The sequence below is a fragment of the Suricata suricatta genome, chromosome 11, assembly GCF_006229205.1.
Source record: "Suricata suricatta isolate VVHF042 chromosome 11, meerkat_22Aug2017_6uvM2_HiC, whole genome shotgun sequence".
Lineage (NCBI taxonomy): Eukaryota > Metazoa > Chordata > Mammalia > Carnivora > Herpestidae > Suricata > Suricata suricatta.
This window is the reverse complement of record NC_043710.1, coordinates 59,729,423-59,744,289: the sequence shown is the minus strand read 5'-3', so window position 1 is coordinate 59,744,289 and position 14,867 is coordinate 59,729,423. Positions and strand designations below refer to the sequence as shown.

The 14,867-nt window shown below is 49.1% G+C and overlaps 1 protein-coding gene across 1 annotated transcript in view; it reads left to right on the top strand.

Annotated features, from left to right (window-relative positions):
* TENM4 (teneurin transmembrane protein 4) overlaps nt 1-14,867 on the top strand; it is a 731,443-nt gene that overhangs the window by 580,467 nt on the left and 136,109 nt on the right. Inside the window, exons 12-14 of the mRNA XM_029957014.1 lie at nt 543-644; nt 2,607-2,801; nt 8,646-8,846. Of these exons, the coding sequence (XP_029812874.1) occupies nt 543-644; nt 2,607-2,801; nt 8,646-8,846 (498 nt within the window). The remainder of the gene's footprint in view (nt 1-542; nt 645-2,606; nt 2,802-8,645; nt 8,847-14,867) is intronic.

Here is a 14,867-nt window from a genome sequence, read left to right as displayed (position 1 = left end):
GAGGCTGGCCCTGGGGAAAGACGGGGTGCGCCCAGACCGATAGGTGAAAAATCTGAGATGGGAAAAGACGGGTTTACAAATGCCCAGGAGCTTTATGGAAAAAAAAAAAAAAAGAAAGGAAAAAAAGAAAAAAAAAAGTTAACAAAATATCACCCCTGTAAGAGAAAAATGTAAAGCACAGCAAAGCATAAAGCCCACAAGAACTGCCCGGCAGCCCGGCATCCACAGATAAGCACTGCGAACGGCTTGCACTGGCTTCTCCAGTGTTTTTAGCTGAAGAATTTCTAATGTATCTGTAGATACAAACCTGATACATAAGACTTGGTTGGGGCACACTTTTTCCAGAACACATCTCTTAGTGTCATGTGGGATGCAGTAAGGGTGAAAATAACATATCATTTTTAACTCTGTTGGTTCTTTTCAGTGACTGGCCCAGAAGAGCTGGAAGGTGTGGGCCCTGGTTAACCGGAGGTTCGATACCCGGGCCCTCGGTTTGGGTAAAGAAGTTTCTCTTTTCAACTCTCCCCTCTCTCTCCCTGCAGAGTCGGTGGATAACTGCCCCAGCAATTGCTATGGCAACGGCGACTGCATCTCTGGGACCTGCCACTGCTTTTTGGGCTTCCTGGGCCCCGACTGTGGCCGAGGTGAGACCTGTGTGTGCATGTGTGCATGCGAGGCCCGCTCCCCCGGCCCCGCGGGTGGCTCACATCCTACTTCTCAGAGCAAGCCCAAGACCCCAGGCCACCTCCTGCCTCCCGAGGGAAGGGCCTGCCGGGGCCGTGCTTTGGAAGCTCCAAGAGCGGGGGAGTGTGGGGCGGTGGTCCGCCGGCAGAGCCCCCATTGTTCACGAGGGCATGATCGGGAGGTCAGGAGGGGCAGCCACGGTGGATCTCACGTCCATTGTGGGGCCAGGGGAAGTGACTGTGAGGGTCTTTGAAAAAGTTGATTTCCCTTTGAGGAGTGATCAACTTTTGCCAAATGTCTTTGGTGGGGTTTTGGGGGGGGCTTATTCCTTTTTTTTTTTTTTTTTTAATTGAAGTATAGTTGACATGAGCCAGGCGTCTTTACTGTTCACGGTCTGCACGGGGTCTCTCCGGTCTTGTGGCGGGGCCTCATTCCTGCTCCATTGTTGCCAGAACCTTTGCAGAGACCCCCGAGGGGAGAGCCGCTCCGGAGGAAGGGTGCTCTTCTCCACACAGGACCCTGATGTTGCCTCGCACTTGGGCTCATACAGCCCTACTGACATGGCTTCAAGGCTACCCCATGGCACACTCTGAGCACTTGGCCTTCATCCCTGTTCTCAGAAGAATAAACATAGCAAAGGCCAAAGGAGGCTCTGAGGCACTCCTCTGGGGAAAGGGCTCCTTCCTCCAGGCTTCCCACCTCTCCACTCACCCAGCAGGCATTTGCTTAGTGCCCTCCAGGGCCTGTTCGCTGCTCGGTGCTAGGGTTAGAGCACTGAGCAAGCCCCAGTCCCAAGAGCTCTCAGTTGGCAGAGGAGACAGAGGAGTAAGTAGACGATGACAAAGCACTCATTAGTAAGAGAAACATGCTAGAGCAAGGTCAAATTCAGGGAGTGCCCATCAGCTGTCTTAGGATGGACATGATGAGGACCAGAAAAGTCTACCCAGATGGGGTGCCATTGGAACCTAGACCTGAAGCTTGAGTAGTTGTTCATCTGAGGAAGGCCAAGATGGTTTTTCACTGTGCCGTGCAGATACAGTACTGTGGCGTGATGCTGTTTGGGGGATTCTCCTTGTTCTCCCTAATGTGGAAGGTACTCGCTTGAGACAGCAGAGCGGCAGCCCAGAGGAGCCGTGGTGATTACCTGCTGAGTGCCTTGAAAAGGAAAGAAGCGAGGCAGGGGCCGGGGAGGGTGGTGCAGAGAGAAGAGATGAGTCATTCCTTCTAACAAGAATTACTGTCTCATCCCATATGCACTTAAAGTTAAGAGTCACATATAAAACAGCCTTATTGTATCTCGGTAAGGCTGGTAGGTACTTACAGCACAATGCAGTATAATGTTTTTATATAGTGTCCTTCATCCAGATGATCACAAAACACTTTACACTAAGAGGCAGAATGGAAAGATAATACTTTAAAGAGCCAAGCTGGGCTCAGCTATTCTCTTATGGGGTGTGTGGGGCTCAGGTGGAGCCTGAAAGGCAAGACAAGCTGAGATTGACTGGGTTAGAGACAGTAGGTGGTGCTGCAGAAGAGGGGAGGGAGCAAAATGGTGGGTGCTGGAAGAGAGACTGGGTCAGGCAGGAGGCTGAGTCGCTGTCTTTTGCAGTAAGACCAAGGAACAGATGGAAGCCTCCAGCATAAGGTGCCGGTGGCCACCGTGCTGCACCAGGACGTGCGGGGGACAGTGGAAAGCAGCGGTCACTGGGCACTAGCTCCACCAGGCCCTGTACACCTTTGCTCACAATTCCGGATGTGTTTCAATTACAGTGAAACAAAGCAAGAGACACAGACAGATGCGGAGTGTAGCAAAGCATTTGAGGCTCCTGGTCAAGCCTGCAGGCCGAAGGGAGAAAGGGGCAAAGGCCAGTGGGGTATGCTGGGTGCGGATTCACACCCGACTTCCTGTGCTGTCTCCCCAGCCTCCTGCCCCGTGCTTTGTAGTGGGAACGGCCAGTACATGAAGGGCAGATGCCTGTGCCACAGCGGCTGGAAGGGCGCAGAGTGCGACGTGCCCACCAACCAGTGTATCGACGTGGCCTGTAGCAACCATGGCACCTGCATCATGGGCACCTGCATCTGCAACCCCGGCTACAAGGGCGAGAGCTGCGAGGAAGGTACGACTGTGGGCGGGCAGTGCCAGCACCTCTGTCCAAAACAGAGGTCAGCGTGCAGTGCCAGGAGGGCCTCCGGGGGGCAGAGGAGAGCTCCCGGACAGCCCTGAGAGCCCACCCTGGGCCAAGCACCCATCAGCAGCAGAAATGAAGCACATGGAAGAGGAGAGGCAAACCAGGGTCCTAGGTGGTGACAGGAAGAGAAGTGTCCTGTGTGGAGCACATGCTATATACAAGGCTCGGTCCTAGAAGCCTCCTACCATTTAACCTCAAACCCAATAGGGTAGGATAATGCCTCTGTTTTATAGTTAGGGGAACTGAGGCCCAGAGAGTCAGATGACCTGCCCAGGGTCACGCAGCTGGTAGGTGGCAGAGCTGGGTTTGAGCCCGGTGTTTCTGGTCCTTCAGCCCAGGTTCTTTCTCCTCACCTTTAAGTTCATGTGTTCTGCATGTCTTAAAGCGTGCGTCTGTTAGAGACCTTCAAACACTGCCTTCTGTTGGCATGAGCATGTGTCGTTCGTGTGGCTCCTAGATGCTCGTGGGTGTGTCTCTCTCCTTCATAAAGTAGGAGGCTAGACGTGAGCTCCCACTTTAACAGTGTTGCCATTTCTCTCCTAGGCAGCCTAACGTGCTGAGGTAAGTGAGCATTTTGTTTGACAAATCCCGCGTCTCATGACGTCAGAGCACTCTTTCTTCTTGACCGCGTGGGATTTCTAGATGAGAGGGGTCTTACTCACAAGCAATATAGACTGGCTTTTAAAAGCTCTGGAATCAGAGGTAGCTTTGACTCCTGGCTGTGCCACTAACTAGCCTCCCTTCCCTCATCAATAAAATGGGAATTCCTTCCACAGAGGGCCGTCATAAGGATTGAATTCAGTGACCCATGTAAAGCACTTAGCTCAGTGTCTGACACGTAATAAATGCCCCATAAATGTTTGGTCTGATATTATTAGTAGTATTCTGGGGGCAGTTGAAGCACATTTCCTGTTTCACGCCACTCACTATATCTAAGGTCTTTTGGAAATGGGTGGACGCCGCTGTTGAAACTGGTAGACAGTGTTTGGGGCGCCTGGGTGGCTCAGTCAGTTAAGCATCTGACTTTGGCTCAGGTCATGATCTCATGGTTTGTGAGTTCGAGCCCCGCATCGGGCCCTGTGCTGACAGAGCCTGAAGCCTACTTCAGACTCTGTGTCTCCCTCTCTCTCTGCCTCTCCCCCACTCATGCTCTCTCTCTCTCTTTCTCTCAAAAAATGAATAAACATTAAAAAAAGAAAGAAATTGGTGGACAATGCTAAGGGTCCTCACTCCCGCTGCCTACCATCGAGGGTGCTGGCATCTTCTCTGGTGGGTGGGAGAGGCTCCAAGGAGAGCTGGCCTCCTGACTCATCCGGGATGTAATGCATAGGCCTCTCTCAAGGTATCATTTCTCTTGAAAAAGAAAGAAAGCAAAGGAGAGCCAGTAGAATGGGCCCACTTTAAAAGAGTGGAGAACAGGAAGGGATTAGTGTCTGAAAAGCAGTACCTCTCAGAGACAGGCTGCCTATAAACCCCAAGTGTGCCTGGGGGTCCCGATTCAGACCTATTAACTCGGATGGGGATTACTTTGGGCCGCCTCAGAGAGGAGGAAGGCCAGCCTCAGGAACAAAGGAACTTCCTCTCTCATCCTGACAACGGTGACCTTCATCTGCTGTCCCTTTTCACTTTAGCCACTTGAGGTGAAAACATGGAGAGGAAAAGAAAAACAAAAAGGAGATTCCTCTTGAGACTGTGGGCCCCTCCCCAACCCCACTGTGTTATGTGGGCAGAGGGGCAGGCTGTCCCCCCCCCCCCCCCCCCCCGGCTGGGCTGGCACTGGACAGTGCCCCAGCAGGCAGGGTTCCTTACAAAGAAGAAGAAAAGGTGGTTTAGCTCTTTGATTTACATGTTCTATTTGAAAAGAAATGTTTTCGCTCCTGCTTTCTTTCCTGAGGAGGGCCATCTGGTACTGATTCCCTTTATTATCTCTGTTTCTCTGCTGAAGCGTCATTGCAGGGTCCTTGTGTTTATAATGGGGGCTTCTGGGGGGGGAGCTTCCTGCTCTCCCCACCTCACACCCCTTCCCCCCAGCCTCCGCTTCTCTCTCTCCTCCTCCCTCAGCTCTGTTCCAGCGGGTTTCACTGTGTTTATAAAACATCAACCAACAAGCTTGTTTTTCTCTCTCTCCTTCTCCTTCTGAAGTTTATGGTCCCATATTTTTTTTAAAACCACGCCAACAGGACGCTTGGAGGGAGTTGGGGGAGGAGCAGAAGAGAACACCTTGGGCCTTTTGCAGTGGAAAGCAAGACCCAGTGCTGTGGTCGTGAGGAGCATCTAATAGCTTGTGTGGTCACTGGAGCAGGGAGCGTTTTAGGGGGAGAGTTGTGCTTGCAGCTCGTGCAGGCCTCATCGTTTCATTAACGGGCTAAGCTTCTGCCAGAAATTTGGGCTTGAATGCCAAGTTCTGCAGAGGAAAACAAATACAAGCATTTGGCCCAAGCAGAAACTAAGTTAGACTGTCTTCCACACAACGTTCGCCCGCTTCCTTGCCAACTTCTCCCCTACTCTTTCAGCACAGAACTCCCTAACCCCTGGCCAGCTGGCTCTTCCCGTGACACCCACGGCTCCCAGGGAAATAGAGGTCGTTTGTGAAACTGCCCTGTGATAGGAAGAAGACAACTTCAACCCCACCCTAGGATCCCCATCACCCCAGAGGCCCCGGAAGAGTCTACTTGGACGTCTCTGGGAGACCATCCCGGGGGCACAGATATTGGCCGTAGGCATAGGATCAGCAGGGACAATGGTCCTTCCTGGAGATTCAGCCCTCCTCGAAACTTCCCTCACACTCCCCACCCGCTTTGCCAGGCGGACCTTCAGAAGCAGTGGTTAATTACCTGTAACCTTTCATCAGTGTCTTTGTTCCCTGCCTGGACCATCTTCTGAGAGCGTGGGATTGTTTTTGCTCGTTCCTGGGTCCCTGTCAGACTTGTTGCGTCTGAGGAGCAGGATCGAGACGCCAAGGGCCTCTTGCTAAACTTGGCACCCTCCTGGCTTGCTCGCTAATAGTGCAGATTTATAGATTCAGCCTGGAGGGCGCCTCAGAGACAGTTTCACCCCAAGCCTGGGCCCGGGTGCTCACAGAACTCACAGAACGGGAAATACCTTTATAGGCCTTGGGATAGGAATTGCTGAGTCATTTCCTGTCAAATTGGAAAGCTCCTGGATCTAGGGAATTACCATAGTAGCCTAATGGGCCAGAATAATCCTTCTGAGGTTCTGAGATGTGAGGCTGGTCATGAAAATATATCACTATTATTATTTTTATTATTTTTAATTACCAGGAACTCCAACGGGTCATGCTTGAACCATTGTTAAGTGGTGTCCAGAGACTGCAAGAGAAAATTCTTTGCCTGAGTTGGCTTTATTAATTCTCCACTTTGTTCTGTTTCTTTTCTTGTTTTATTTTGGTTTTGCTTCTATTTTTTAACTGCCTAGGATTGTATATATATGTGTGTGTGTGTGTGTGTGTGTGTGTGTGTGTGTGTGTGTGTGTGTGTGTTTTCAAACCAGTAAGATTATAGAGGAAATAGCAGGAGATGTGAACCAAGAAAGAGTGATTCAAATGTAAATCCCTCCACTTACCACCGTGTGATCTTGGGCAAGTTATTTAACTTCTCTGTGCTTTAACTTCCTCATCTGTGAAATGGGGATAGTAATGGTATCTACCTCAAAGAATTGTTGCTGGAATTAAATGTGATAACATATATAGAAGGTTTAATAGCATAATGGCCCAGAAGAGGAACTACCTCAATATTGATTGTTGTTATTGTTGTTCCTCTTACTCCCATTACTCTGTTTTTAGTAAATGATTGCTCCTGACTCCTGAATTTCTGATTTCACAGTTAGGCCAGTAAGTTGAAATCTTTTTCAAAACCTATAAGGTAAAAGAACTTTCTTGATAAGCTGGTCCTGAAACAGACATTCTGTTCCCAGAATGTAGCCGTTTGTTCAGTCTCTGTCCATCTGTGTCTGTGACTCTAATGTATGCGGGCCAGGCTTCCCAGTCCTTTGCACAAAAATCAAATATATGGAGTTATAAAATTTAGTTCATAAATGAAGTAAAAGCACGTCTAAAGTGTAAATAAATAAAGTTAAAGCACCCCTGACCTGCCTGCCCACGTCACGCCGCTGAACAACATTCAGACAGGATGGAAAAGTAACTTCTTGGCCCCGCTTTACAGCTGACACAGCCCTTTCAGGGCCTCTCAGTGTCCTCATTAGCGACAGAGACGTCGATAGTTTGGACACGAGAATTTCAGTGGTACTTGACGGGGGTCATGAAACCAGTGTGTTTCGTCCCATGCCGAATCTAGGACCTCGGAGGTCGATGCTCCCTTCCTTCCCGCGGAGCACAGGCAGGGCTTCCGCATGAGCTCCTTCAGGGAGGAGGCCCACCACACCCATCACGGCACCATCGACTCTTTTTCCAACTGCTGCAGGTCGTAGCCCCTGCCAGGACACCACGGTCCCCGACAGTCGCAAGAGGAGTGGAATCTCCTGCCGTCCTAAAATAAAAGATCTAACAACTTCTTTGTAGCATTGGACCAACCTTTGGCTCGGGCTTTTTCTGTGCAGTGCTTTCTGGAAGATTAGAGGTCTCTGTTAACCTTGTGTAACCCCATAGCTACAGTTTTGATTTAGGAAAATCAGCCCCTGGAACAAATGTTGGCTTCAGACTCAGACAGACCCGCCTTTAGAGTCCTCTCTGGCAGAGTTAACTGTATGATTTGGCTTAGATTATTTGCCTCTGTGAGCCTCAATCTCATCTGTCCCTCACTGGGTAATGGAAGGAGCTGGGTCTGATCCCAGATGTAAAGCGCTTCCTAGAACACAGGCCCAGAGCAGGTATCCCACAGTGTTATTCTCCTTCTCTCTTCCTGGTTGATCTCTTGAGACCACATTGACCTTAGGCTCTAATAGCCCCGCAGGGTTTGCTTGGCTGTCAGCTCTCACTCTATAGTTCACCCACTACGTGAGGAGAATCTGTGCAAAGCTCCCACATGTAATTTTGAAGAGTCACTGAAACGTTTGCCCTCTGGAAAGTGAGGTTTGAAAGTTTGTGTCAAGCACAAGAACTTTGGCAAGATGATAAAATCTAATGGAATTTAAGTGCAAAATAAATTCTCTTTTAAATTAAGGAATCTCTTTTAGTCCCACATTCATGTTAAGCCTGTATTACGAAGTGGTCGACAATGCTAGTTTATTTGACAAAGATTTCTTGAGGACCTCCTGTGTGCTGAGCACTGTTCTAGGGGGTGGATATCACAGAATTAAACAAACAAAGTCTTGTCCGCTAACTGGTGTAGTTATTACAGACATAGCAGGCACTGGGCACCACGCTAACACTTGATGAGTATTTCTTTTTTTTTTTTTTTTTTGCTAAGTAGACTTCATGCCCAGGGTGACGCTTGAACTCACAACCCTGAGATCAAGAGTCACATGCTCTACCGAGTGAATCGGCCAGGCACCCCTTGCTATATATTTTTTACTTTGTCAATCCAATAAACCTGGAAGCAGGAATTTGTATCTTCCTTTTGCAGGCGAGGGAACTGAGCCTCCATCTAGTAAAACAGTCAGCCACCCAGAGAGCCAGGAACCCAGGTCCTACCAGTTACTAAAATCCTTTCTCTTTACTGTATCAAGCGGCCTCTTCACAGGAGATCTGCGTCCTCTTACGAAGCCCCTCCACTATAAAGTGTACTAGTTCACTTAAAGAAGCCTCTCCTTTGCTGGTAAGATGCTCATCTGTGTTCCCTTTGCTCTGTGTCACAGTGGACTGCATGGACCCCACGTGCTCAAGCCGGGGCGTCTGCGTGAGAGGCGAGTGCCACTGCTCCGTGGGATGGGGAGGCACCAACTGCGAGACGCCCAGGGCCACGTGCTTGGACCAGTGTTCGGGTCACGGAACCTTCTTCCCAGACACCGGTCTTTGCAGCTGTGACCCAAGCTGGACTGGACACGACTGTTCCATTGGTAAGTGCAGGGAGAAGGGCACAGCGCGGCTGGAGGAAGGAGCTTTCCGCTGTGACATGTTCACGGGTCGTGCCCCATCGGTGATCTGACCCTGTTCTCTGTCGTGTATTAGTGGGGTGACCCACATCTCTGAGTAGTCCTTGCCCTGAACTCCATTCTTCACCACTCATAGTTTTAGATGGGCAGAGGATTCAGAAACTAATCTTCACATCATTCCTTCCATAGGGGTGGCCTGGAGAGTCCAAACCTCGCCCTGTAACCACATGAATTACAGTCATAGATTGAAATCTTATCTCCCATGTTACCGTGCTCATCCCTAAAGGCAGGGCCTTAGGGAACAGCACACCTGGGTGACATCTGCAGGGATGGGGCTTTAAAGGACTCAGGTCCCAGCTGTTGAACCCTTTCGTTTCACCCGTTCTTCAGAAAGAAGTCTGAACTCATTGTAGTTTTTAAGGTTCTCTGTGATCTGGTCCCCACCTACCATTCTGGCCAGACACCCTGCTAGCCTGTGAGTTCCGTGAAGATAGCAAACATGTCTTTTCACCCTACATGCCCAGGACCCAGCACAGCCTGGCTCACTGCAGCTGCTCCGTGTGTATTGACGAATGGATAATGAACATGTGAATGGATGCATGATTCAGTGTGTTCTTGGTTTTACTGTTTGGTTCACATATGGAGGGTTTATACATATAACCTTCAAAGGATTAGGTCTATTGGCACCCTTCTATTTGTAAGCACTTGATGATTTTTTAGATCCTTGGGGCACCTAGGTGGCTCAGTCAGTTAAGCAGAGACCTTCTCAAAATAAGGATTAAATGGCAACATTTGTGAATTACCTAGCACGGTTTTGGTATATGGCTGATGTGTTCACTTTAATGTCTCATTTAAACAGTGGACATGTGGGGCACCTAGGTGGCTCAGTGAGTTGAGTGTCTGACTCTTGATTTCAGCTCAGGTCATGGTCTCACAGTTCACGAGTTCAAGCCCTGCATCAGGCTCCACACTATCAGCAGACGTTTTCTCTCTCTCTCCCCTTCTCTGCCCCTCCCCTGCTCGATCTATCTCAAAAATAAAGAAACTTTAAAAAATAAACCGTGGACATGTGAAAACCCCATGAGAAAGGTATTATCACCCCTGTTGGACTGATTTACCTCATACTTTACTCAATGAGTACTTTTGAACAGCTACCGTGTGCTACGGACTCTTCTCATCATAAAGAGATAAGAAAGTCCCCATCTTTGTCGCACTTGCATCGAGGGACAAAGGGAGTGGAGACAACAAAGAAACAAATGAAGAGAAATAACCTGATAGAGAAGCTTAGGCACAGAAAATTTTTAAGTAATCCCACCCAAGGACACACAGCTAAAAAGTGGTAGCCTCTCTAGCTATGGTTTTTGGTCTTATTTTTTATTTTTTAACTTAAATCACTTTCTCTACCACGCCACACTGTGTGAACGAAGTGAAGCCCAGATGAGCTCATCATATTGCATGTTAACAGTCCCTTTTGTGATCAGGAGAGATGGTTGAGACCTTTGGCAAAAATGAGATCCATGCAGGCTTTGGGCCTCTGGAATACTTCGAACTGCCTTGACTGATGTTCAGTACGCAGTCTCAATTGGACTTTTTATCCTCGTTTGCAAAGCTCGTGTTAAGACATGATTGCAAACGCAGATGCGCAGGGTCTTAGGAATAATTCTTTTTATATAGCTCTGTTTATAGCAATATAATAAATGGTCCTCTCGAAGCTACACTGGGTTGTATTGTTTGTTATGTGGCCACAAAACAAATTTACGATAGGTATATAACTGTCCATGCATTGTTGATCCCTGATGAAACCCCACAGCCGTAACAGAGGCAGGTTTAACTTTGGGTGAGATCACTAAATATTCTTCCGCAGTCCTGTAAAAGGAGACAGCAGACCCACTGGCAGGGACTTTAAATAGAATCGTCAGAGCTTGTCTTCCTCAACTGTGTGTATACCACTCCCCATAGCTGGTGTCAGTTGGGTGTGGCCTGGAGGGCAGGAGGGATGAGAAGCATTTGGTTCAAACGCTGGCCCCGTTGTATGCTAGATATCGCTTTGGGCAAACTCCTTCACCTCCCTCAGCTGTAAACTGGAGGTGGTAACGGTGCCCACCTTCTGGGGTTACTATTTGGAAAACTATTATGTGGTGAATTGTTTAAGATATTATTAAAAAACACTTACCATGCTACTCAGCTCCTAATACGAGCTCAGTGAATGTTAGCTACTATTACAATTATGATTAAAACAGCCATTGATGAGAGCTCTCGATATCAATGAAGACATTTGATAGAGGCAAGATGAAATATGCCCTTTCAGAAATGTGGATTATAGTTTTTAAATCTCTAACCTGCAACTGACTAACAGTGTCACGACTGCTGGAATTTCAAGATGGCTTCAAAATTACTGTCACCCCTGGCAATATAGTAATAACAATTTGTGTTTGCTGAGTGATTCACAGCATACAGAGATCTCTTCTTTCTCTCTCTCTTTCTCACACACACACAGGACAACAGCCCCGTAGGCAGGGCAGCCACAGCTATGACATCATCCCCATTCTCACCTTGAGGCTCAGAGGGTGGCAGACTTGCCTCAGGCACACTGGCGCCCCAGGAGGCTGGCAGCCCCAGTTCTGCCTGGGAGCCCAGGCCTCAACTGCTTCCTGGGTGCTGCCTCTCCACAGGCCACGGTTCCTCCTCAGCTGTCACCTCCCCTGGTGAAAGCGCTTCAAAGGTGGTTTTCTCTCTCACAACCCCTGCTGCTTTAGGCAGTACCTGCCTGGGCTCTGCCATGCGCTAACTGGATGACCTTGGTGAGGTACCGGCTTTTCTTGACTTCAGTCTCCTTATCTGAAAATGGAGATAATAACAGTGGCCACCTCAAAGGTTATGTGACCACTAAATGATACAATGTGTGCGCACACAAAGAACAGTGCCTAGACAGAGTGGGCGCTTGGTGTCTTTCTCCCACCTCCCGTCCAAGGGCACCTGCGCGGAGCGGAAGCTGTTTGAAGGCTATCGCAGGTCTGCCATGGAGCCACGCATAATACAGTGGCTGCAGCAAGCTGTTTAACCTTCCTCACCCTTCATTTCCTTCAAGGTGTTGCAGGACTTTTTACCCCAGTTTGCAGGATTCACTGGCTTGTGGCCTCGAAGAATATAGAATTGGACACAAAATGAGCAGCAGGCAAAAGTTTGGAAGGAAGCATGGTAGGAAAGCTCTCTTTGCAGAGAGGGGACAATAGAAAGTGAATGCCTACAACAATAGGCAAGAATCCGTGTTTTAGAAGTTTTCGGTCAGCCCTCACCTGGCCCCTGTTCCCTCCCAGGTCCCGCCCTCACTGGCCTGATAGCTCTAGGTGCTCCGTGGTCCATTCCTGATTTGTTCATTTCCATTGCAAGAGGGGTGGCCTAAGGCCATATTTGGGTCTTTTGTCAAACTCCTGAAGGAAGCCTGAGGGGGAATGGGTGGGGCCTGTTGCATTCATAAGAGGAGGCTTAGCCTGAGGGGGTTTGCTGTGCTCAGACACCCCCAGCATTGTTCCTAAATCAGTGTTTTTCCCCCACCCAGGGACCTCAGGTCCTAATCTTTCCCTCTTTGCCTACTGAATCCTTTCTTCTTCTATCATACAGGTAAAATTACCTACAGGATTGTTGTAAGGACTCAGTGAGAAAGTGTAGGTAGAGTGGTCAGCACAGTGGCCCAAGTCAGGCATGCGGCCAAGAGGCAGGTGTCATCATCTGGTGTGATTTGGCCTTGGCGGAGACACCTCCCCGAGCCTTCCCGGCAGGAGCCACGGGCCGACTGCCCCCTGAGCGCTCCTCACACTGTCTGCATGGACTATGGGTTGTGAGGTTGGCAGAAATCACCACTTGGCCTCAGAGAAGGGAGGATTATGAAGAGATGTCTCACTCTTTGTCCCAAACAGGACTTGATGAAAGCAGGTGAAATCACATGCCCTGCACTCTAGGCCTGTGATGAAATGTGAGCGGACAGAGTTCCCCAGCACTTTGGTTACGTTTGTGGAAACAGTGACGTCGGATTTTATACAAGTATTTACTCAGGCCCCTGAGCTCCCAGTAGTCTGGCTTCCAACCTCATCTCAGAAATTCCTCCTGAAACCTTGCCTCATTCACGTGCTCGTCCTTCCTGACAAACAGGGTAAGATAACTGTTGGGACAAATGCCTGTGGCCCGAAGAGCACAGGTTTATGGCCCATCCTCAGCACCCCAGTGCCCTCAACTGCGGGCCCAGCAGGATTGGCTTCTCCAGTCTCTGGGGTTGGTGGTAGTGGGGATGGCGATGGTGATTGCCAGTGCTGTGTTTAACAGGAGGGTAAAGAGCTGGGGAGAGGAAATGACATGTCCAGAGTGAATCAGCTTAGCAGCGGCAGAGTGTGAATTAAATCTAAGTCCTCATCTCTTGCCTTAAGCCCCCTTTCTATCCAGAGAGGTTTCCTTATCAGTAATCTTATCTTTTTTCTGATAAGCCACAGGATAAAGCAGCACTTAAAGAGCCACCCATTTCTTGGGGCTTACCAAGTACCAACCCTCTGAACCAAGTGTATTACAACCATTATCTTAATTAAGGTTCATACAAACCCTGTGGAAGAAAGTATTATTACTAGTTCCATTGTCCAGATTAGGAACCTTAAGCTCAGAGAAGTTCAGCTCCTCTCCAGCCTCCCTCACCCCCTGCATGGGTAAGTGGCAGGGGCCAGATTCACGCCAGATATATGGCTTCTGTCAAGCTCTGTGGTATACTGAGCAATATATTGCCATCAAGCCCCTCTCAAGCTGTGATCTCCATGTGGTCAGGCTCTGCCAGGATCCCTAGTGCAGGGCCTGTCTTGGGTTAGGTTCTTGACAATGACTCAAGCAATGACTTACCCAGTGACACATCACAGAGGAAGGAAGCTATTGGCTCTGCCCAGGAAGATGCCAACACACTACCAGCCTAATCTGTTCTCTCAGGACCCTTCTGCCCACCCCAGTGTGCCCCCACACCCCCTATACACACACACACACACACACACACACACACACACACACACACACACGCATACACTCTGGACTAAAACCAAATCCCTGGGCTCCTTCTTTGTCACTTTCCAGACCCAGCTCATGTTAATTTCTCATGCCATGCCAGCTGGCGGGAACCCCTTCTGGGCAAGAGCTGGCATCATTTCACCTCCTTCAGGCCATCTTCCCCTGGGAGCAGCCTTGCTAGGCTGGATGCCTCATCAGCTTTTGCATAAAGAGGACCCACTCAGCAGCCTGGCTGAGGGCTGAGCAAATGACTCCCCGCTCCCCCAAAGGCTTTAGCAGGCTTTTCATCCTCTTGGCATTGAGCTGCCTTAGAAAGGGGGAGGAATTTAACCTCTCTGAGATGGTCCTGACTGTTGGAGAAGTCTACCTTTCTTTCAGAGCCTCAGGACTTCTAAAGCGGATTTCCGGCTCTGTGACATTTTCCAGGACACCATTTCAAATGTGGTGGCTGCTCCGCTGACTCTCCCTCGGGTCTTCCTTGCCCTCCGCCCGGGCCCAGTAGCCTCCGTCCTCAGCCTCATAAATTCATTCCTCATTTCCATTGCTCTGTGAGCTCTCTCCAATCTTGTCTTCCATAAACGACTTTTATTTGAGAGGGCCCTCTCACCACATTTTATCCCTTTGGGTTGCTGGCTCATAGAAGCGATACATGGCAGACATTCTGCCTATAAAACGCCCATGCTGGTGGTTTATGATTCTTATCATTTCACTGCAATTGAGTTTCATGGAATAACAGGTGGAGATCTTTTAGAGATTCAGTGGTACAGGTTTTGAGGTAGCATATGCAGTCAGAAAGAATTGCATGGGATTTGGAGTGGGACCAAGCTAGATTTTTAAGACTGAGCTTATCCAAAGAATATGGCTAATGATACATGCTTTGCAGGGTTGTTTTTTTTTTTAATTAGCTTTAATACATATGTATAATATGCCTAGCATGGTGCTGACATT